Source organism: Triplophysa dalaica, chromosome 5, assembly GCF_015846415.1.
Source record: "Triplophysa dalaica isolate WHDGS20190420 chromosome 5, ASM1584641v1, whole genome shotgun sequence".
Lineage (NCBI taxonomy): Eukaryota > Metazoa > Chordata > Actinopteri > Cypriniformes > Nemacheilidae > Triplophysa > Triplophysa dalaica.
Genome location: NC_079546.1, coordinates 24,058,727 through 24,082,756, shown reverse-complemented (window position 1 = coordinate 24,082,756; position 24,030 = coordinate 24,058,727). Strand labels below are relative to the sequence as shown.

The 24,030-nt window shown below is 39.1% G+C and overlaps 1 protein-coding gene and 1 long non-coding RNA gene across 6 annotated transcripts in view; one reads left to right on the top strand and one right to left on the bottom strand.

Annotated features, from left to right (window-relative positions):
• LOC130420862 (GTPase IMAP family member 4-like) overlaps window positions 1-12,336 on the top strand; it is a 30,254-nt gene extending 17,918 nt beyond the window's left edge. For 4 of the 5 annotated variants that reach the window (XM_056748368.1, XM_056748366.1, XM_056748365.1 and 1 more), the window contains exons 3-4: window positions 4,384-5,022; window positions 9,788-12,336. In XM_056748368.1, coding sequence (XP_056604346.1) covers window positions 4,384-5,022; window positions 9,788-10,731 — 1,583 coding nt within the window. In that variant the 3' untranslated portion in view covers window positions 10,732-12,336. The remainder of the gene's footprint in view (window positions 1-4,383; window positions 5,023-9,787) is intronic. The other variant, XM_056748369.1, reaches the window with a different exon arrangement.
• A 444-nt stretch (window positions 12,337-12,780) lies between these two features.
• On the bottom strand, window positions 12,781-15,192 carry LOC130421319 (uncharacterized). The gene is made up of 3 exons (XR_008906781.1): window positions 14,724-15,192; window positions 13,558-13,645; window positions 12,781-12,872 (listed from the first exon to the last, which is right to left on the bottom strand). It is a non-coding gene; the product is annotated as an uncharacterized LOC130421319 (long non-coding RNA).
• Between the last annotated feature and the right edge of the window lie 8,838 nt (window positions 15,193-24,030).

Here is a 24,030-nt window from a genome sequence, read left to right as displayed (position 1 = left end):
GTCCAAGGCAAAACTCGCAGCATGTGAGCAACGTTGGGTGTCCAAACTGGCAGCATACACCTTTGAACTGAAGCATATAGCAGGGAAGAAGAACGTGGTGGCGGACGCTCTAAGTAGAGACCCTTTTGTCAAGACCGTGAGCAGCAGGCTAATGAAGGAGTCATATCATGATTTGCTTGTGGAGGCTGAAGCAGTTGATGGAGATGGGGTTCGAGATGCCTTTCGTCAAGGAGCTCAGAATTTGCAGATTTCCTTCCAGTCCTGTCTTGCCTTACCCTCTGACAGTGCCACTATCAAAGCCTGTTTAAGTTTACATGATCAGTGGGAAGAAACATCTCAAGCAAGAGCTGTGCAGCTAATTCAGTCTTACCCAGATTTAATACCTGCTGGTATTGACACCCTTCCTACGATCGCTGCGGATGAAATTCGTGAAATGCAAGAGGCTGATTCAGTAATTTCAAGGGTGACATTCTTTGTAAACTCGAAGCGTCAACCATCGAGGCGAGAGAAGGCCAACATGAGTTCCAGAACCCTATCTCTTCTCAGGCATTGGGACAAATTAAAACTCAAGGATGGAATGATGTACAGAGTCACACAAGATCCACACAGTAAACAGAAGCGGTATCAGCTGGTCTTACCTTCTAGCCTCAAGGGGCAGGCTTTAAAGGGTGTACATGATCTTGCGGGTCATCAGGGCCAAGCAAGAACCATTCATCTAGCCCGCCAACGTTTCTTCTGGCCAGGAATGGGAAACGATGTGTGTGAATACATCAAGTGCTGTCAAAGATGCATCCTAGCCAAAGCTCCCGAACCATCTGCGCGGGCCCCTCTTGAAAGTATTAAGACCTCTATGCCCATGGAGCTGGTATGCCTGGACTTCTGGTCTGCGGAGGATGGGAAAAAACGCTCTGTGGATGTGCTCGTTGTGACAGACCATTTCACGAAGTTGGCTCATGCCTTCCCTTGCGCAAATCAGTCTGCAAAACAAGTTGCAAGGAAGCTGTGGGATCGCGTATTCTGTGTGTACGGATTCCCGAGCCGCATCCACACAGACCAAGGAGCCAACTTCGAGAGTGCCCTTATAGCAGAGCTGTTGAAACTATCAGGAGTTGCCAAATCTCACACCACTTCGTACCACCCCATGGGAAACGGAGGAGTAGAGAGGTTTAATCGGACCTTAGGGAGTATGCTCCGAACCCTGCCTCTGAAAGAAAAGCACAAATGGCCAGAGCAAATACAAACGCTGACTTTTGCCTACAACGCTACAGTCCATGAGACAACTGGGTTTGCTCCATTTCAGCTTATGTTTGGTCGTGTCCCAAGGCTGCCAGTGGATGTCATGTTCAGACAGGTGCTACATGACCCTGTGGTTGTTGATCATGGTACTTACCTGAAATCATTGATGGCATACCTCCATGAGGCGGTTGAGATTGCGCAGCAACATTCTGAAAAAGAGCAGAGGAAACAGGCAAAAGGTTACAACAAAAAAGTCAGAGGGACATGTCTCAATGTTGGGGACCGTGTGTTGGTGGCGAATAAAGGAGAAAGAGGCAAGAGGAAACTAGCGGATAAATGGGACCCTGTCGTGTACACTGTAATAGACAGGAACCTGCAGAAGCACATTTACAAGCTAGAAGATGGGAAGGGAAATGTGAAGATTGTGCACCGGAACCTGCTTCTAGACATTAGTTTCCTACCTGTCGAATCGCCTGATGAGGAGGAAAGCATTCTGCTTTCTGCGGAAGATTCAGAGTGTGAGTCACGTAGTGACAGAAGTGAGTTCTGTGCGGACAACTTCGAACCCACAGATCTGGAGGAGAGAACCAGAAGATGGGTGAACGTAGACTCTGAAAGTCCTGTAGTTCCCGATTCTGATGATGAGGAAGCTGTGGGAACGGACCATGTCAGTTTGAAAGGAAAAGAGTCACGTGACCGGTCACAAATTGAAGAGAATAGTAGCAGAGATCTCCCTCAGAGTAGAGTTCAATCCAGCTCACCATCTCTTGATGTCAACATTGACTGTGACACAGACACACAAGCCCAAGTTCTTATTGACTCACAAACTGACACTGATACCCAAGTTCCAGTCACTGACGTTCAGGGTGTTAGGACACGGGCAGGTAGAGTCGTTAAGAAAGTGAACAGATTAATTGAGTCAATGGTTCAGAAACCCTTTTATCTTCAAGGTGTAGGAAGTAATCTGAAAAAGAGAACTGGGTCATTCCTTTCTTTGTTTTGAAGAGTATTCTAATGTGTTTTGATTGTGTATGATGTGAAGACATTTTGATTTCAAATGTGAAACACAAGGGTCAGGTTATATTATGGTGTACAAGGCACCGTATTGTTCCAAGATAATCTTAGATTTGATCACTCTGAGGTTTTTCTTGACCTATTAGTGGGTAACTCACAAGTTGAACTAATGACTGTTTCATTGCAGACCTGTACCAGTTGTTATTTTATTTGGATCATTCAGTATGGATTTAAGTGAAATCCAGAAGGGGTGAATGTAACGAGTTATAATAAATACAATACAAGTTTAATGTATTGTTGCTTTTTCACTAAAATCCTTATTATTTTATTACTGATGTATTTCCGTTTTTCTCTGAGCAATATATGTTGATCTTTACGATTTATTCTCCAGAGACTTTTATTTTGATATTTTCTTCTGCCGCTGTTGTGGTGCCATTTTGAAGTGTGTGCGCGCCTCTCTTCAGTTTGCATTGCATGCGGTGGAGAGAGGTAAGCGTTTTTCAGAGCTCTACAAACTTAATTTGCTCATAGATTGAAAAGTATGTTAATCGTGTTGATATCCCTTTTGTGAACAGTACAGAGACTGTGTATTGTGTTCTTTTGCATGTTATATGTGTGAGTGGATCAATAATGTGGAGATATATTGTGTGGGCCTTATGATATGCATTAACAGGGCTTTGAGTCATTAATCAGCTAACTAGTGTTGTATCATATAGGTGATGTAATGATGAGATCTTCACAAGCAGTTTGTCATCTTTGTTGATGTTGATTCACAGGTATTCCACATCTTTCAATGTTATGTGTATTATTTTTGATTGTTAATGAAGTTTGCATTGCATGCGGTGGAGAGAGGTGATGTAATGATGAGATCTTCACAAGCAGTTTGTCATCTTTGTTGATGTTGATTCACAGATGGTGATCAGTCCATGTTGGGTGTGAGCGACTATTAATAAACATCCCTGGTCTGGTGAACCGCAGTAACAGTGTCCTGGTCCTTCTATTACACAACGCAGAGACAGTAGCGTAACAGCGGTCAGTTGCAGACCGGTTACACAACTACTATCATTTTTGATCCAAAACAGTTTTGAATGATACCAAGATACCACCTCAGATATACCATGACATAGTTTGAAGGTCAAATCGTGTACCCCTGATATTTAATGGTTGACCTACTCATTATACCCTTCCAACAAAGCCTTCCTAGAAAGTCTGCAAGCCTTGATATAAAGATTATTTTACTTCAAGCGTTTGTTACCCGTTTTCACTTTGTTACCCATCTCTGATTATATACACAATTAATGGTAGTCATCAAGATTGATGTGTTTAGGAATTGGTAAAATGTCATGTCAACCTGGCCATTCCGCAATTGACAGGTGTGTTCTGGGAATCTTTGCACCTTTGTTTTGTTCCACGAGGTCAGACAGAAACAAACATCCAATCAAATAATAAAAACAAAAATTGAAACGTGTATCAAAAATTGTTTTTAAAGTGGATTGGCAGAGCTGGTACACATGTACACAGCATACCTCAGTTAAATGAACTCTGCTGGGAGAATATTTGAGTTCACACTTAAAGAGTTTAATGTACAGTGAAGCGGAGTTAAAGTCAATGAGATAATTAAGGGGATTAATGAAGTGATGATTGAGTCGTTAATGTTGAACACCTGCTGATAACAAACACAATCACTGAAAAAAACTTTAACAATAATAAATCACACTTGTGTTTAGTGTCTCCTTTAGTTGGGCTCTTATCCTTCTTATTTTTGATCAGCTTTAATAGTAAAAAACAATTAACTATCTAACAACTAAACAAAAGCCAAAAAAATAATTAACTCTTTATGTTGACCAAAGAGTAAAGAGCTCAACTAAATCTAAGACTGATCACGATAATAGATTCTTGATGAAATTGCAACACATTTTCAACATTAAAACAAGTTTGCCAGTGCAAAAGTGATCAACATTTAAAGTGAGAGCTGCTCCTGGAGGACCAGTAAAAGGGGTCAAAGCTTGGTCAGTAAGCAAATACTTTGAGGGGTCTTTAGGCAAGCCCGAAGGCTTGCAGGGTTCGGCTATACAGAGACATTATGACAACATTAAAATCAGTTTTGCAATCATATTTTATATTATGTTTCAGATTTGTCAGCTGTCAGCTGCAGGCCGGATGAATCTGTTATGAGAATTCTTCTGCTGGGCAGGAAGATGTCTGGGAAAAGTTCATCTGGAAACACTATACTGGGACAGAAGAAGTTTAAAGTTAAAAAACAGAAAGCTGAAGTTTGTGAAGAAGTAACACGCATCGGTGAAAAACAAGTGCATGTGATCGACACTCCAGATCTGCTGGATTCAGACATGACTAAAGAAGAGGTACAAACCCTGAGAGAGAAAGTCCTCTCTTTGTGTAAAGAAGGGCTCAGTGCAGTTCTGCTGGTCATGCCATTATATAAAGATGTGGAAAATGAAGAAGAGCTTTTATATGTGATTAGATCATTATTAGGCCCTGAAGTTAAGAATTACATCATGCTTCTGTTCACACACGGAGATGAACTGGAGGATGAGGAAGAAAACCTTGATGAATATCTACAAAGCCACAAAGATCTCCAGCAGTTGGATGTCACCTCTAAGGAGAAGTTTCATTGTTTTGATAATAGGTGTAAAGCAAGGGATCAGGTCACGGAACTACTAGACAAGATCGATAAAATGAAAGCACACAATGGAGGTCAATTTCTCATGGCACAACTGGAAAGAAGTGACAGCAAGGACACAGTGTTTGATTGTAAGTTGTTCTATTTTAAATTTGTTACATTTTATTTAAATCACACTTTATTTGTCCTCTAGATTCAATAATTTTAATAATTACATCATCAAAGTGATTGTCATCATTTACTCACACTCAGATTGTTCAAACCTGTGTAAAGCTCTTTGTTCTGCTAAACACAAAGGAATATATTTGTAAGAATTTCAGCAATCAAACAGATCTCATTTCATTAGGGAAAATAAATACTTTGGGAGTCAATGGGGGATGAGATCTGTTTGGTTACTGACATTCTTACAAATATCTTCCTTTGTGTTCACCAGAACACAGAGATATTTACAGATTTGGAACAATCTGATGGTGACGACAGAATTTGGGTGAACTATCCCTTTAATATATCACAGTGAACCTACAGCAGGGGCATTGCTAGACCTAAAGCTCTGGAGCACAGGCTCCATGACTTTTTCTATCACTTGCTTTCTAAAGAAAAATAGTTGTAAGTAGACAGCAAAATGGCCAGTGTTAAATCAACACTGTTCAGAGTACATATGGGCCCACGCTACAGAGTGTTAAAGTAACACTGATGTAGTGCTGAAGATAATGAGATTAAGGAGTGATTAATTAAGAGATGATTAAGCTTTAATGACGGACACCTGCTGTTAACAACCAGAATCACTAAATGTGATCACAAACAACGGAATGTGAAACACAAGAAATACAAGTGACATCCAATCGTAACATTGGATGAAATCAACTGAGGAAAAAAGATGACATTACATTTCTCAACATCTAAATAATCAACAAACATGATGAATTGAACAACTTAACTTTCTAACCAATGTTTATTTACATTTCCAAAACGACTTACAAGTAGGGTGCAGCGGGCAGCTATACAGAGCACACAGGGGTAAGGTGCCTTGCTCAAGGGCACTTCAGTCATTTCCTTGTGGCACTGAGAATTGAACGAGTCCAACTCTCTAACCACTAGACCACAACTGACCCAGTCAGTTTTTCTGTCAAAGGTTTAGATGTAGACATTTTGTGGGTCAAAATATGATGTCACCATTATGATGGTCAGTATTAGCTTTTTCTGGACTCTTGACCCTTAACTACATATACAAGATTGTCTATAGTAAAATATTATATATATATAATTTTAAATAGGGTTGTAACGGTATTCGTTTTTTAAGGGTATGATAATCGCTTTATGATACAGGGATGCAAACTTATGTGTGATACTGTCTGCAATGTTGTAGTACAAACCAAGCGCAACACTCACATGGATACAGTATGTTGTAGGCTACGTGAAATCTGGCGTTGCATTGTGGCGTTGAAGAACGCTTGTAGACTATCATAATATATTGTAGCGATGCAATAATGTAGATAGACTGGCTGTCAAAAACATAAAGCAATTTCTGGTCAGCTCAGTCCATGAATTACAGTATTTAACTTTAATGGAGAGATAAGTGACGTGATAGACAACTAACGTTTATATTGTCTACTATTCTTTTGTGTATGACAGTTTTAGTACACAAGTGTTCTTTCTAAAACGCTATTATGCAACAACAGAATATACAGCTGAGCAGAAAATGTTTTACTTAATAGAAGTCAAAAAGGAACCCAACTAAATCAAACACTGATCACAATAATGGCGATTTCGTGGGTAGAAAAGTTATATTGATTCAATTCCATTAACATTTAAGACTTGCAATTTGACTTGGACTCGCCTCTCTTGACCTGGGAATTGATTTGGACTTGAGATGACTTGAGGACTTGAGACTTACTTGTGACTTGAAAACAATAACTTGGTCCCACCTCCGGTAAATGCGCTGATAGTGGTTGTCACAGTGTGTTAACGCACTTACCACATATTATATTTCTTGGGTCTGCTCCATTTATATCAAGGCAAACAAACCAGCACGCCTTTACCTTAAGTTTTTTATAAGAACGTTACTTTTTTATGTTTTTGAAAACGTTGTAAAAACATTCAAAGTGTCCAGTTTTTTTGACATTTTAAGAACGTTGCAAGCTAACAAAAGTTACCATCACGGTGATCAGTGTTTATTTTATTTGGACTCTAGACTCTATCAAAGCTGATTACTTTTTTTTGGCAGTACTTCGTAATTACTTCGATATGTACAGTTATGCAATAACACTGAACATTTTTCTTCAGGAAATCCAACTTTATGTACCCAGCATGCATTGCAGCATGTAGTTCAGTTGATTGTCACCATTGTTCAGATTCATATGTGGATTGTTGATGTCTATGAGTGTCTGAGTCAATCTGTTAACAGATTTATGTCTATATATTATGAGAGCAGGGAAATGAAATACCATACATGTTTTTTTCTGGCTCACATCACATCATAACAATTATCCAACCGTATAGTCACAACCGTAAGAAAAATACCCTTTTCCATGGAGAAATTAAATAAGAGATAATATCTTGGAAGCAATGATTTAAAAATATTAGAGAAAGTATAAGACCATTTTTTAAATCAAAAACAGCAAATTTCGCTGAAAGGTGACACGCTGCCATCCCTGATGATAAAAAGTGAATTACAAAAAGGGAAAAATTATTTATTTAAACATTTTTGCTGGGAATACAGTGAGATTTGAGGGAATGAAATAGTTAATTAGAGCTTTAATGTTTTATTTTTATTAAAATATTTTGGTATAAATTGTTCCAATGGTTATAATCAGTTTGTTTTAATAACGGAAAAGATCAATTGAATTCAACTTTTTTTATTACAAAAAAGGGTAAGATATTAACATTTTAAGAATAAGAGTGTCCTATAAAATTTGTTTAGAAACTGGAAGTTACTTCAGTATGTAGATAAAACGGGCTAAACATAGGCATGGATAAAGAAGTGAATTACATGTTTATGTGGCATTCTTTTTGCACTTTAATATTCACAAACTGCCTCTTTTCCATCCAATTGCACATTCAATGTTCAATGCTCTGGCAGTATGTCCACTGCATCATGGAACTGATACAATCAGAAGTTATAAATCCAACATATGCACGGTGTTCGTGAATATGAGTGAACATGATGTATTCATCTTTGTGCAGCCAATTTGTGTCCACATTTTTTGGAAATTGGATATCCGTCCTCAACGACAATCCCACGTTCTTTTTTCTATATCCAAAGTATTCCCATGCTGCAGATTTTCACTTCTTTTTCGGAAGGGGATTGAGATCAGATGTAACTGCTTCTCTTCCATTTTCTCCTCTGAACGTGAGTAGTGTGATTCGCCAAGTGGAAAAAAGTTGCACATGTCATCTTTTGTCTTAAACTGGTAATATGAAATTGTTCTTGGTAGAATAATTGTGCACGTTCAAATCGCAGTAGACCGTCATACTCATATTTCAAAATTGAAAAGCAAAAGCTGTGGGTGGGTTAACATTTAATATTTATTTTAATTTACTTGAAACTCACCATCATGGTGATCAGTGTTTCCTTGAGTTAGCCTCTTGACTCTAAATGTTTATCTGTTGAATTTAGGCATTTTGCAACTGTATGATATCAAAGTATATTTGTTTTGCCAATGCAAATAAAAATCCAATCAAATGGTGTTGGTTGGTGAAGTAATCCTCATTTAATTTACATATAACATCATAATTGTGTGTTTATCTTAAAAGAACATAATAGGTACAAATTTGTGCTACAGGAAAGTTTAGAATCACACAGACACAGACATGCATTCTGTGTAACATCCTGGTTCAAAACTCATGTAGACTCCCAGCATGCATTGCAGCATGAAGTTTTGTGATTCTAATTTGCTGTGGCCTAAGTTTGAATTTTCGACATGAAAATAATACCACTCTATTATGTTCTTTCAAGATAAACACACAATTAAGATGTTATATGTAAATTAAATGTGGATTACTTCACCAACCAACACCATTTGATTGGATTTTTATTTGCATTGGCAAAACAAATATAGATTGAAAGCATACTCTCATGGAATGTCAAAAGAAATTCACCCTTTAAATATTATAACTCTGTAAAACTAAACATGAGAACATCATTTATCATTCATAAAATTAAAACTGATCCTACTTTATCGTTGGACGCACACAGTCTTCAAGAATCAGGGGATGTATCTCAACAATGGTGACAATATACAAAAAGTTACATGCTTGGTACTGCCATAGTACAACATTCCGAGGATGCACTTCATCATGTATAAATTATCACCACTCTTGAGGACTGTAGGAGAAGTATTGATATCGTCTCTTCAGCAGTAGAGGTTTTTCATTATCATCACTAAAAGTTCTTAAATAAATTCATTTATATTGCGGAAAAGAGAGATTAGCTAGAGTTACATATGAGATTGATTGAGCAATTTCTAATTTGTAGGTTTCAGTTTAAACGCTCAACTGTAAAACTTACACTGCTGAATCACAGGATCAAAACACAAGTTCTTCAGGATAGTGTAATATCATTATTGCTCAACATTACAACTTCTTCTTGTTGAGGTTTTTTTTCAGTGATTGTGTTTATTTACAGCAGCTTTAAATCATTGATCATCAATTATCACTTCATTAATCACTTCATTATCTCATTATCTTCAACACTGCTTCAGTGTTACTTTAACACCCTATACTCTGGACACATATAGACACCCAGCAGTGTTCATTAAACACAGGCCAATTTGCTGTGAGGATTTATACTGGGGCACATGCCCCATAAAATGGTGTCTAGCGATGGCCCTGACCTACGGTATAAAGAGAATCAGCCGATATAATTTTCAACAAACATATTAATGTCACTTGTTTTAGTTTCAGGAAAGAACCCAGCAGGTGAAGTTCCCCTCAGACTGGTGTTACTGGGGAAAACTGGAGCTGGAAAAAGTGCCACAGGAAACACAATCCTCGGCAGAAAGGTGTTCAAATCTATCACCTGCTCAAACTCTCAAACCAAACACTGCAGTTCAGAATCCAGCGTGAGGAGTGGAAAAGCCATCACAGTGATCGACACACCTGGACTGCACGATAATGAACTCAGTGAAGAGGAGGTTATGCAAGAAATAGTGAAATGCATGATCCACTCATCTCCTGGACCACACGCTTTTCTCATCGTGATTAAAGTTGGTCGATTCACTGAGGAAGAGAAAAACACAGTCAAGCAACTCAAAGAAGTGTTCGGAGAACAGATCGAGAAGTACACCATGATCCTCTTCACGCATAAGGATCAGTTGGAGAAGGAAAAGAAAACCATTAAGGATTTTCTGGAAAATGGTGATTCAGATCTTCTAGACATTGTAAAAAGTTGTGGAAACAGACACTTCTGTTTGGACAACGAATCATCCAACTATAAACAACATAAAGATATGATCAGTAAAATAGAGGCAATGGTTGCAGAAAATGGAGGCATGCACTTCTCTAATGACATGTTTGAGGAAACAGAGAAGTTTATACAGGAGATTCAGAAACAGAAATTCAATGAGAAAGTTAAGAGTCAAAAAGAGAAGAACAAAGATGTTGTTCAAACTGAATGGCAGAAAATATACTGGCGTTTAGCAGAAGAGTCAAGAGAGGAAGCTTTGAGGGTTACATTTGGGGAATTTTACTTAGCACATTTTTGTTTACCAAGGACTAGTAAAGAGAGAGAAAGCACGATAAAGGAAGCTGAGAGTAAAGGGATCAGTTCTATAAAGGCACGCAAACTTGCTCTCAAAGCCACAGCAAAATTAGCAAAACAGAAGATGTGTGGAGTTCAGTGAGAAAAGCCATGAGCCAAGAAAATTATCTTAAGCCTAAATTATAGAGACAGATTACATTTAGATTGTTAAATACATGTTTGATGTTTAAACAATCATGAAAAATCACAGCATATGTTGAATGATACAAATGATGGTAAAGAAGCCTTCATAAATAACATGTAGTGTATTTAGGCCAAAGAGAGAAAACAATGTCACATAAAATGTTTTTGCTTTTACATTGTATATTGTATAGTGACATTTATGGACATGGGCATGTATATTTTACATTTATACATATGACAGAGACTTGCATTGTACTACAATCCGCTGATCAAACCCATGACCTTGGCGTTGGTAGCGCCATGCTCTGAGCCACAGGAAAGCTATTAAAATGGTTTTCAACATAAATAGCGAGTTGAAAAGTGATCAACATCTCAACAGATCAACAGTGGAGGCTAAGCGAGAGCTGCACGTTTAGGGCCAGTACTAAGGGGTCAGCATTTGGCCAGTGAGCAAATTCTGCAAGGGGCCTGAAGTGGGCCAGTAAAGTGCCAGCGCAGGCTTGCTTGCAGGGATATTATTGTGGGCAAAAAATTGTCACCCAAATTTGTGAGTAAATAGTTACGTCATTAACTTAAAGACCAGGAAAAGGCGATTTCAAAAGCTGTTTCTAAACAAATCCGGCCCTCACCTTACCACCTCATCTGGCCCACATCCCTACACATCAATAAATGAACACTGTTAATGTTAATATAATGCTCACTCAAGAGTATTAAAAAGTAACACTGAAGCAGAGTTCAAGTTAATGAGATAATTAAGATGATTAATGAAGTGATGATTGATGATTAATGATGAACACCTGCTGATAACAAACACAATCACTGAAGAGAACATGAAAACCATAATAGTGTTTAGTGTTTCCTTTAGTTTGACTCTTAAGCTTGACATCTATTTGTAATTAGCTATAATAGTGTGTTTTAGAGACACATTTATAACTGACAAACATCAGCTATTTATCTTGGCTCAAAGCTACTGTATCATCTAATTTGAAAGTAACATAGGAGACATGTCAAATTTAGACCTATTAATTTAATAATGTGCCACAATTGTCTAGTAAAGGCTTATATCAAAGCTATACATTTTCACAAAATTATAAGACATATAATTTAAATCTTTCAGACATCAAGTATTAGCTTATGAATCTCAACAATGGTGACACAAGTCATATATTTTATTGTAGCTGCAAGGCATGCTGGGAGTGATGTATGAGTTGTTTTATTTCAGAACTGCTTTCATTTGCCTGGAACTTTTGCTTTTTTTTACAGTATTTTGCTGTGCTGCTTTATTAATGTGTGATGTACTGTTTTGATTTTTGTGCAGCGCTTTGAGCAGAAAATTTTTAATGGCACGATATAAAATAAATGTATTATTATTATTATACAAAATGTCCTGTTTTTTCATGTTTTAAGAATGTGCCCAGCTAAAAAAAGTCACCATCATGGTTATCAGTGTTTCCTTAAATAAGGCTCTTGTATCTTGACTCTGAGTGTAAGATGTTTTGCCATGTTGTAACTGTGTGCATGCAGATGTACTGTTGTTATGGCAATATAATGAGAGTCCATCTGACAAGTTTGCTTTCCTGGAAAGTCTACTTAGTGGTAATAGATTGTTTGCATTAGGGATCCGGGAACCTAACAATTATGTTCTGAGAAGGTTCCTGTATTGTTCCAGAGACACTGTACAACTTATGATATATAATACAGTATATAATATAATTTAATTCTAAATAAGTACATTTAACTATAGAACTATAATAACAATCCTCGAAATAAACTTGAATTCTTCGTAAGTCTGAACTCTAGAAATCTAATGTCTGCCACCACCGTTATCTGCAAAAGAAACAAAGAAAAAGGCAACGTAAGTTCCATCGACAGATAAGAATAAACAATTAGACGAAAAAGGCAACAAAGTTTGTGCACGGTCGCATCAAATCCATCCATCCATCCATCCATTATCTTCCGCTCATCCAGGGCCGGGTCGCGGGGCAGCAGTCTAAGCAGGGATGCCCAGACTTCCCTCTCCCTAGACACTTCCTCCAGCTCTTCCGGGGGGACACGGAAGCGTTCCAAGACCAGCCGGAGACATAGTCCCTCCAGCGTGTCCTAGGTCAAAATGGTCAAATGGTTTGACTAAAAACAAAGCCAAAACTTTTCTTTCAGCCCATGTAAACAGCAGACATTTATTGCAGATTAAATGTGTTTTGTGTATTTTCATTACTGAAAAAACAAGCATATTGAATACAGTTCATGTGCAGCAACACAATATAAACTGATGTTGATAACGGAGTTTAAAAATGTATGCAACATACTTGGATTGTTTAATAATCGTATATTTCAAATACATATATTTAAGTACACAAATGTGCAAAATAATATATTACCTTTTGAAAAGTGTACTTTCAATATCTAAAGAATATTTAAAGTATCATTTGCACAAGCATGTGTAAATGTTAATAACTTCACTTTTCTTTGAAACATGCCGTTTCTTTTTACACAACTAATGATTTAATAATTTAGAATAAGAATACCAGTTGTTCTTAAACGGATAAAGTTTAGTAGCCTAATAATAATAATAGTGCATTAGTTGAGTTAAACAGATTCTAATAATATTTATATTTAATTTTACCACTAGATGTCGCTGTGGGATAGGGTATAATGGTGGTTCAGAGCTTTAAATAAAACATAAATGCATTCCTTTCACTGCACAACATATTCTTAACCTGTAGTTATTAGCCTTCTTAGACAATATCAAAGTATATATATATATATTGTAAAAAAGTGTGATTACCATTTTAAATTCCTGTGTGGGGCACATTTCAGGACTAATGTGATAAGGTATTCCACACCACCGCCTTCAAAGTTCTTTTGCGTTGCCTCTAGAAATAGAATAAATAAATCAGTTACACTGTAAAAGTCTGATAAATTAAAACACATTTGATTTTGAATCATTTTAATATCATGTGCTTTTATAACGATTTATTTTAAGAAAGTCATTTAGGTGATTTAAGTGTTCCAACAAAACTGCACAGTTTTATCATTAATAGCAAATGTCATAGCAAATCTGAGTCAAATTAAAATCAATTGTAGGCAAATACCAATAGATTTGGCACACACCAGGTCAAAACCAATACCTGTAGAAAATATATATCACTTTTTATTTCTTTAATTGATTGACATTAGACAGACAGATTTAAGATCTACTGTATGCAAGGATCGAATATAATGTTAGACCTTCATCTTTTGTTGAATGTTGGTGAAAAAATGAATGTACACACAACAGATTATAATATAGGCAGAATATGGTCTGCATGTCGCACTCGCATTTCCGAATCCACTTTATATGATATAGACCAGTGTTTCTCAAGAGAGCCGAACCACCCCCCAGTGGGCGTTTAGAGAACGTTGGGTGGCGATGGAAGCAAGATTTTTGAAAGGGGCGTTCAGGTGTTCTTTGGGGGTGTTACCAAATATCTAGGCAAGACAAGATTAAACATTTACCTGCAAAAGATTACGGTCTGCAGCAGGAGCAGCTAGGGCGCAAACTGTGGTTTTAATGTAGGCCAGTGAGCACACAGTGAGCGCACAATGCTTGTGACCTGCACCCATAATCCTGCCTCTTTGCCCCGGACACAGCTCTTCGTGGCAGGAGCGTCGGCTTTAACCAATTATATAAAAACATATCAAAAAGTTCTTATGTTGTGTTCAGACCGAACGCGAATTGCGCGAATAAATCGCGTTATTCGCGTAGTACTTTGACGCTTGAACATTTTAGTTTACTCGCTTCATTCGCGCGTCAAATTCGCCTCATTCGCGCGTCAAACTCACTTAATGCAGACGCGAATTCGCGTCATGGGAGGGGCCCCTGCCAGCCGGCTCCATTCCATTATAGATAAATTGCTTAAATTGTGTAAAGATCGTTTTTGACAACTTGCCAGAATGTCCGACCTCACTCACTTTCTTCCACGCAAAATCCTTTTTATTTCAGTTTCGATAAAAGTAAGATGTATCGTACAGCTCCAGGTATCCACATAAAGCAACGGTGATTTTGTCCTCCATTGTTGTTGAGATTTCTGCGTCCCCTCGCAACATCATAATCACCTGACTGCTAGAGCAAGCTACTGATTGGTTAACGCGGCGCGAATTTTCGCCAAAGTTCAGATTTTTCAACTCGAGCGAATCGCGCGAAACGCGCGTATCGCGCGAATCACGCGAACGCTCAATTCGCGCGATTCGCGTCATCCGCGCAATTCGCGTCATTCGCGCAATTCGCTTCATTCGCGCCGCCTCATTCGCGCAATTCGCGTCATTCGCGCCGCCTCATTCGCGCGATTCGCGCCGCAAGTAGGTCTATCGCGTCTTTGCATTGACTTAACATGTAAATCACTCGCGCTTGACGCGCCATTCGCGTTTGGTCTGAACACACCATTACTCTCCCCGAGATGCGAGCACCACCCTGAATGTACAAAACGTTTGGACCACTACGACAGCTGAAAAAGCGACAGCTGAGTCCTCGCCACATGAGTTGAAGAAATTCATTGGAAAATGTTTATTTTCTGGTAGAACATGAATCAAGGAAACTATTAGCAGTTCTGAAACATTCTGAAATCCAAACAGTGATTACAGCGAGCACAAACACAAACTATTCTCTATCACTGAACACAGTTCGTCCTGTATAGGCGACATTTAGAGAGGTTTATAAATGTGCTGTTAGTAATGGATGTGTTTGGACAAGCATTGTCCAGATTTATGTTTCTGCTTGGGGAAGGCTTTTATTTTCCCAGAACAATGCGAGTAAGTTTTAAAAGTAATGTGTTGTAGAACTTAACCAATAGCATTGTTACCCGTGAACAGAAAATGTGCTTCAGACATCTTGATCCGTGCAGACCGATCAGTAGTCAAAATTGAAGATCAAACTGCTGCATATGCGCAGTGCGGCAAACTCAACAAAATATACTTGTGTAGTATTTTACATAATTCACGTGACCGTGACGTCAGCTGACTGTAGGGCAAATTTAACTTCATAGTGATGTTTTTAAAATGTGAAAGAAACAAGCTACCTACAAATGTCTCCATTTGCTGTGGGTAACATCTGTACCTTTCATCGCACATTATATGACACTTGAGTTTGCATGAGCAGCTTTTTGCATGAAATACGTTTTTTATTTTCAATTTATGAAATTCACTACCACTCTAATGAAAGCATTTAAAATGAATTACATTTAAATCTATTTTTGATGTAGAAATGTGTATGCATAAACTCTGTCTAATATATTGTAATCATCTTTGGGCAGGATATTAATTCTCTGCATATGAAATCATCGTCATATCTGAGCCTAAATGTACACTGCTTGGACTGTTTCAAGATAATAAAAAATAAAATCATTGAATAATTTCTAGATTGTAATAAGTGTTTATTCTTGTAAGAAGATTGTATTGTTTTCATTTGCCTAACTATAAACAGAAATTATTAATGACAAACCTTGTATTATACCTCTGATGGAAGCACACACTATAAACTTACACACAATTACACACCTAAGTGAGGTGAATATTCAGCTTTTTAGGTTTGTGTTATGCATTTAGGAGAGTATTGAAACTATGTTCAAACATTCTACTTGACATTATTTTTGCTCCTTTGGAAAGTATGGCAATATTCCAACTGGCCAATCAAATCTGTTATTTGACGTTCAATGACATGTTACTTTATTTTATTTTTTAATTCAGTGACATGCATTTTAAATTATATTTCAATAACAAATAATGTATTATTATTGTTATTATTAAATGGTTAAAAAAAATGAATCCACATCACACAACAATCTTAGGCAACAGATAAAGTAATGAAGTAAGATAAAGTATTCAACAACGACTATTGACATAATTTAAGATTTATCATTACCATACTGACAGATAAATATATTTTTTATGTCTTCACTTGCCATGAGGTTGGTTAAGTGAAGTCATCAAACTACTTCCTGGACAGTAATATTAGCACATGTATTCACATCATCATTCAAATGAACACAAAGAGAACACTTAAAAGAGCGTACCTTTCGAGAGTAGCACTGCTTGATCAACACTGCCGATTTTACAGTGTATTTGCACTTCTAGTAGTTGATATTGGTCAGTAGTCTTCTCCTAATTCTAGTATCATTCATTTTTTTATTAAACTATGAAATTGAAATTATATATAAATAAGATATAAATATTCTTGAGGGTTAGTAAATATTACCCATGCAAAACAATAAACTTTTACTCACATATATTAGTTAGCAAAATAAACTATATGCAAACTGACTGAATCATGTCAATAAAATTAAGGTAACAATTTTATTCTATGTTTTTATGTAAAGAGTACCTAAATTTATCAGACATGGGTCATGACACACTAAAATAAATTAGATAAAGTCTACCTAATATTTCTCAATATTAATTACTTTTAATTACAATTAAATATTGAATAATTAAACACTTAATATGACTTATTCAGAGAAGCTTGAATTGAACTAAAAATGGTCAGAAACAGGAGATCACATAAATTGCTTTTATTGACCAAGCAACAAACGTCTCCAAAACCCTTTGTGACAATGAACACAAGATTCATTTGATGTCGCCATTATTGTGATCACTGTTCACTGCAGTTGATTATTCAGTGTAATAATGTTCATCAAAAGGAAGGAGACGGGAACGGCAAACACTTAAACATTTAATAAAACAACAACAAAGTAAAAAGACAACCGGCAGCCCCTCACGGATGACTGCTGGTGAATAAAACAAACCACAACTAAAATCCAGGCCTGGTCCACTCTCTTCGACGGTCATGTCGCTCGTCCTCTTATGCTCCTGATCCCCTCCGTCATACGAGACCGGTGCGCGTACAGCTGACACTCATTATCACTCACTCACTGGCCTCGACTCACGGTCTCGCCCCGCCTACTCCACTACATACCCCCATCGCCCCTCACAGGCCGGGGGTACCCCCGAGACCCCCCCTCGGGGGGGTCTCCCAGTCTGGGAGTACCTTTCCCCTGGGGGTATTGTTAGATTTAATTTCCGCATAAATGAATATACACATGCAAACTAATGAATTGTGAAGTTGTTAGGCTCACTGAATACATTCCAGGCAAGATAGTTGGAGGAAGGGTTTCCCTCTGCCCATATGGGGGGGAGGTTCTTTTAAGCTAAACATTCTTTGTCTTATCTGCTATACCTTATTTGGTCATTCTGTGAACCCCTCGACATTTGAAACCATCCAGAGGTCTTTTGGTACCTATATGAAGGCTTGTAGATTCTAAAATAAATGAGTTCAAAAGCTTGATGCCTTTGTGTCTAGTTCTTGTGCTCCCAGATCTGCAGAAGAATTCTCTCACAACATCCAACCTATTTCTGATTTGATTTTAAGTGTAATCCAAAACACAGAAAGAAACTTAGTGTTCGAAAGGAACTAGAAGTTTAACAATTGGGGGCTTCGTCCGGTTTACTCATCGGCAGTCCTGGAAAACTTGATAACTCTGTGTTTTGAAGACCGCGCTACACTGAAAGACGTTCTACGGGTTCCAGCAGTATAACACAGGTAAGAGTTTTTTAAATAACCTTCCTGTGATATACTGTTGATGGCAGTTACCACACTTTTGTGCTGGGTTTCTGTATTTGCGTGCAACGCTCAGTGACGTTAACCAGGGGCCAGGTTACGTCCTTAGTAGTCAAGAGGCACACGACGCACGTATTTTGAGACATTAACTTTATTACATATATCATTGTAATAAGTAACAAAAAAAAGGAGTTGGATTTTGTGGGGGAAGCTTTCGTTTTTTTTTTTTTACTTTCCTCTTACTAACATTTGCTTAGTTCATTCGTTGAGTATGGGACAAGAAATATCTAAACCACTACCAGCTGAAACGTAAGATTTTGTGTTCAGAAATAACAAGGGTTTTTGGACTCAACCCTTTGTTGATAATTTGGCTGGATGGTCTGAAAGCGCCGGACCGCAAATTGATAAATATCCCAGATCCGGTTATTTTAAGAAAGATGATATGGAGCTAATGAAATCCATGGTTAAGGGTGGATGGGGGGATCCCCAATGGGATTATAAATATATGTGTGAATCGTATGAAATTTGGCAAAAAATAAGGTCCCGAGCGTGTTAATAAATCGAACAAAATATCGATCGTTGCGCCGTCAACAGTAAAGACAACCACCACCTTATGATACAGCCGTGATTTCTGTTCAAACTCATGCTCAGAGCAGTTCAAATTTGTATCCCTCTTTGCTTGCTTTTCCCTCCACTTACAGAATCAAACAAAGAAACTTTACGAACTGTAGCACAGCCATCACTGGCGTGGGTGCAGGAGGGCCCTAGAATTATTCTCAAACCAGCAACAATGACAGACATTGATACAATATGTAAAACTCTCCCGAACCCGAATAATTCTAACAAATTTGTAGATGTTTTGCGCTCACATACCCGCTATGCACAATTGGCTGGAGCGGATTATAGATCAATTTTATTTCGAGTTTTATCTGATGATGTTACTGAATCGTCTTTAATTGTGGAAATCCCTGCTTTGAGTCTTGATAATGATGACTTGGAGGGCTCCAGTAAACAGTGAGACCCTCATAAATATTGGTGGGCCGATCCCGATAATGTCACTACATTTTTCGAGCAGGTCAAACGTTTTCTAGATGCCCGTGCTCATGTTTGTAGAGATCTGACCCATGCCACAAATACCAAACAAAATAAGGGGGAATCCGCGGCTGCTTTTGTTTCTCGTTTTAAACGTGTGTGGGAAGAAGATGCTCATATTCCAGTAGGCGGTGAAATGTCTTCACTGTTTATAAACACATGCTTAAATAATATGAATCCTGATTTGGCACGTTTGGTTCGTGTAACGACAGCAAATTTAATGCAACAAATTGTTGAAGATTTTTGCAAACGCATTCGTGAGTTAGATGCATCTGGTGGTTTCTCATCTTTTCTGTTTAAGACAAAACAGGAAGTTATGTTGGCAGCTTCTCAACAGCAAATGGCTGCAGTGTCGGTGCATACCAGAGGGTACCAAAGGGGCGGACCTCAATATAATCGGGGCCCGCCTCGGGGAGGTCTTAAAAGGTCTGGAGTTTGTCATTATTGTGGTAAACCAGGCCATTGGGAAGTGGAGTGTAGAATGAAACAGGAACATGACAACGAACGTCTCCCTCGAGCACCACAGATAAACCAAGCTCAAGCGCCACTATATGGCAGTGGTTCTGTTGATCAATATCAGGTGTCTTGGGTGAATAAAAAGGGTGAACAAAATAATCCAAAACATCTTTAGGGGTGCCCACAGAGCAATTTCAGTCCAAATGCACAGTCAATGATTTGTTTTTCTTTTAGCAATCGTACGGATGAACTACCCATTGTAAGTTTAAAAGTAAATGGGGTAGATTACTCATTTTTAATCGACACTGGTGCTACGTGCTCATCTATTTCTGCTAATTTTTATGAAGGGCCGATCACGAATCGTACTATGCGCTCTGTTGGGGTTTCAGGGACGGAAGTTATTTGTCACATGACACCTGCCATTGAGGTAAAGGCACTTAATCATCTGCCTTTCTTTCACAAATTTGTTGTTACTCCAAATTCACCATTGAATCTTTTAGGGAGAGATCTCATGCACAAACTTAACATTGAGATTGTATTTTCAGACTGCTCTGTTAATTTTTCTTTGCTTTCAGATGTCCAAGATGAAACTGTAGAATTAATGCCACACTTCATGAGTAAAGATGAACCACAACAAGTTAAATACAACATTGCTGAGGTAAACCCGTTGTTGTGGTCACAGTATAAAGATGAATCAGGTTTTGTTGGTATACCTCCTTACAAGGCGAAATCAATCACATAGAAGCCTGTGTACATGAAGCAATACCCATTGTCACCTGAAAAGGTTGAGGGTATTCAACCGATAATTGATAATTTTTTGAAACAAGGGGTTATTGTCCCCACTCACTCACCTTACAATACACCAATCGATCCCATCAGGAAAGCTGATGGAATGAGTTGCCGTTTGACACAAGACTTGATGGCTATTAATTCATTAATAATTCCTCGGGCCCCGATTGTGCCTGATTTGCCAACTATTCTGAATTCTATACCACACAATCACACTCACTTCACGGTGGTTGATTTGTGTGCAGCCTTCTTCTCTATCCCCGTCCATGCAGATACACAGCCGTTGTTTGCATTTATATTTAAAGGTGCTCAGCTGACCTGGACACGCCTTGCTCAGGGTTTTGTTGATAGCCCTGCCGTCTTCTCCGCTGCAGTGAAAAGTGTTTTGGACACAATAACTGATCTGCCATCTACAGTATGTGTCCTACAGTACACTGATGACATTTTAATCTCCGCTGAAACTGAGGCTGACTGTTTGCAGGCTTCAATTGTTGTTTGCAATGTGCTTGCGAGCGCTGGATTTAAGGCCTCGAATGACAAGCTGCAGTGAGTGCAACCTAAAGTCCATTACCTGGGCCACATCATTTCACCGGGCCTGAAGGCCATTTCAGCTGAGAGGGTACAGCTGATAAAGACTATATGAACTCCTGAAAATGTGACACAGCTACAAAGTTTTTTGGGATTGGTGAACTATTGTCGTGCATGGATACCTGACTGTGCGTATCATGACAAAAATCTACGATGTCTCATTCAACATGGGATGGGTCCGAGGGACTCATTGAAGTGGACTTCTGAAGCGGAAGAACATTTTGATGCGTTGAAGATTGCTATCATGCGTGCTCCTGCCTTGGGGCTACCAGACTATACAAAGCCGTTTCATTTGTATGCGGGGGAGGCTATGGGTGTCGCAATGAGCATTTTGACCCAAGAGCATGGTGGCAAACCACGTCCTGTCCCTTATTTGTCCAGACAATTAGACCCAATAGTCCATGGAATGCCTGCGTGTCTTCGTGCTGTGGCTGCGGAGATGGTAAGAATGGCTGAAAAAATTGTTTTATCACATCCTTTGATTTTATACACCACTCACCAGGTGGGTGTTATTTTGCATAATTTAAAGACACAGCACATGACGGCCCAGAGGAGGTCTGGCTATGAAGCAACGCTGTTAGCCACAGAAAATTTAACCATTAAGCCCACTTCGGTTTCTAGCCCAGCAATTCAGTCACTGTATGGCTTATCCACGTTGATAACTGACACTGTACCTCATGATTGCATGAATGATATTGAATGCTTGACTGCGGCCAGGGTCGATCTGAAAGATACGCCCCTGGATGGGGGGGAGCATTTACAGTATATATAGATGGCTCATGTTCAAGGCCATCTGATGGAGTGTATCTGTGTGGATATGCCATTGTGACAAAGGAGGGTGAGAGGGTGGAGGCATACCGTCTAAACCACAGCTCAGCACAGGCTGCAGAAATAATTGCATTATCTAGAGCCTGCGAGTTAACAAAAGGCAAAAGAGCAACCATTTATACGGATAGCAAATATGTGTATGGGGTCCTTCAAGACTTCGCCCAGACTTAGGCTAGACGAAATTTTCAGACATCTGAGGGCAAACCAATATCACATGCCAGCTGTAGTTATCGCTGTAACGAGAACTGGAGTGCTAACGGATCATCAACCACAGTGGACTCACGCATCCAGGCTGAAGCATCTGCCAACATCTGCATTACCAATTGACACTGTAGGGCCTAAGAAGCCTGCCCAAAGTGTGTGACAGGGCACTGGTGAGAGGGCTTGCGCCAGACAGAAGATCCTTGCTCTAGTAGTGAGTGAGGGGGCCATCTGTCGGCTGAACATAAGGCCTGGGCAAATTTTGCCTCATTTATAGCTTCCCGATCACCTCTGAAGGTTCCCCTGTTACACATTTGGGTCTAAATTGTCCAATATGTCAGTCATATTTCTGGTATTGATCCTGGCCGGTGCACAAGCAATTAAATTAATAAAAGAAGAAGATTCATGGTTAGACCATGCCTTCCACCACATTCATATACCACAAACATGTGGTGGACATTGGCTAATTACACCGTAAAGACAAGTGACATGAAAGGTAATTGTTATGTATGCACTTTATTACCACATAGTTCCCACTCTACTAGGCTGGAGGTAAAGGTGCCAAAGTTGGAATACTATGTAGATTGTGTATTGTCTGCAGTTACTCTGCTTCTAGACGTACAGAAATGGCACTTTCCAGTACATTGTTTCAATCCGGAAAATAGTACAGATAAGTTAATCATGAGTATGGATACTGTTCCGCAAGTTGTATCGAGAAGCCAAACGCCTTCTCGTTTGGCTCTCAGCGGAGGCGGTCGCATTTTCTCACTCCCCGTCCTTCCCCATATCTTCCCTGCTTTGTCTCCTGTCTTGTCTCGTCTCATCTATTGAGAGACTCTCTCTGCACTGCTCTCGAAACTTGGAAATTATGGATCTGATCAACTGGTCACTGTCACGCAATTGACACCATTTTCTCGACGAGAAACACAGTTTCGGGTGAACCTGACTGCCCTGACGGAACGTTTGCAGCTGGCTACACGAGGGACGCGTGGGAGAGATGGCGGATCGTGTGTCTGGCGGCTCTTTCCGTGGAGGACATTGAAGATATCTACCTTTTCGGAACCATGATAACAGGTATTATGCTGATTGGATTATGCTTTGCCCTGAGTTATCGAAAAATTCTTAAAACGGGAACAGCTGTCCAAAGCCTTACAAGGCTGCCCGTTTTGACGGAGGCCGTGGGAAGAGCGGTCAGCATTGAAACTGAGACTATTAATCGCAATATGGATTATATCTTGAAAAAGCTCACGGCTATTGAAAGAAAAATTGATGATGCTAGAGACCAAAATGGACAAAGAGAGTAGCCGTGGAATTGGAATGCGGTTTACTCGCCTCAAGACGAAACAACTGCAATCTTATCTTTTCGGCCCCCCTTAACCAGGATTGGCCTTGGCCGAGGTGGATACTGGAGAAACAACCCTGAAGGGCAATGTGGCGAGACGCTCTTGCGTTCCCTCCCCCATTATACACACACACACACAGACTTTTGGACCTTATCACTCATACAAACACACACACAGACACAGACTCTGACTGATTCCAAGCCTCCGTCGCTTTGACCCGCCAGCTTGGCAAGCGGGTCTGTGTTATCGCCGTAATGGCTGCAGGACCGGATGGCTGCTTGCCGGAGCTGGATTACTTTACCCTGTTGCAAGTCTTGTCTATGTGTACTGTGTGCTTGTTTTTCTCCCCACCTTCCTCATGTTATGCTGTATT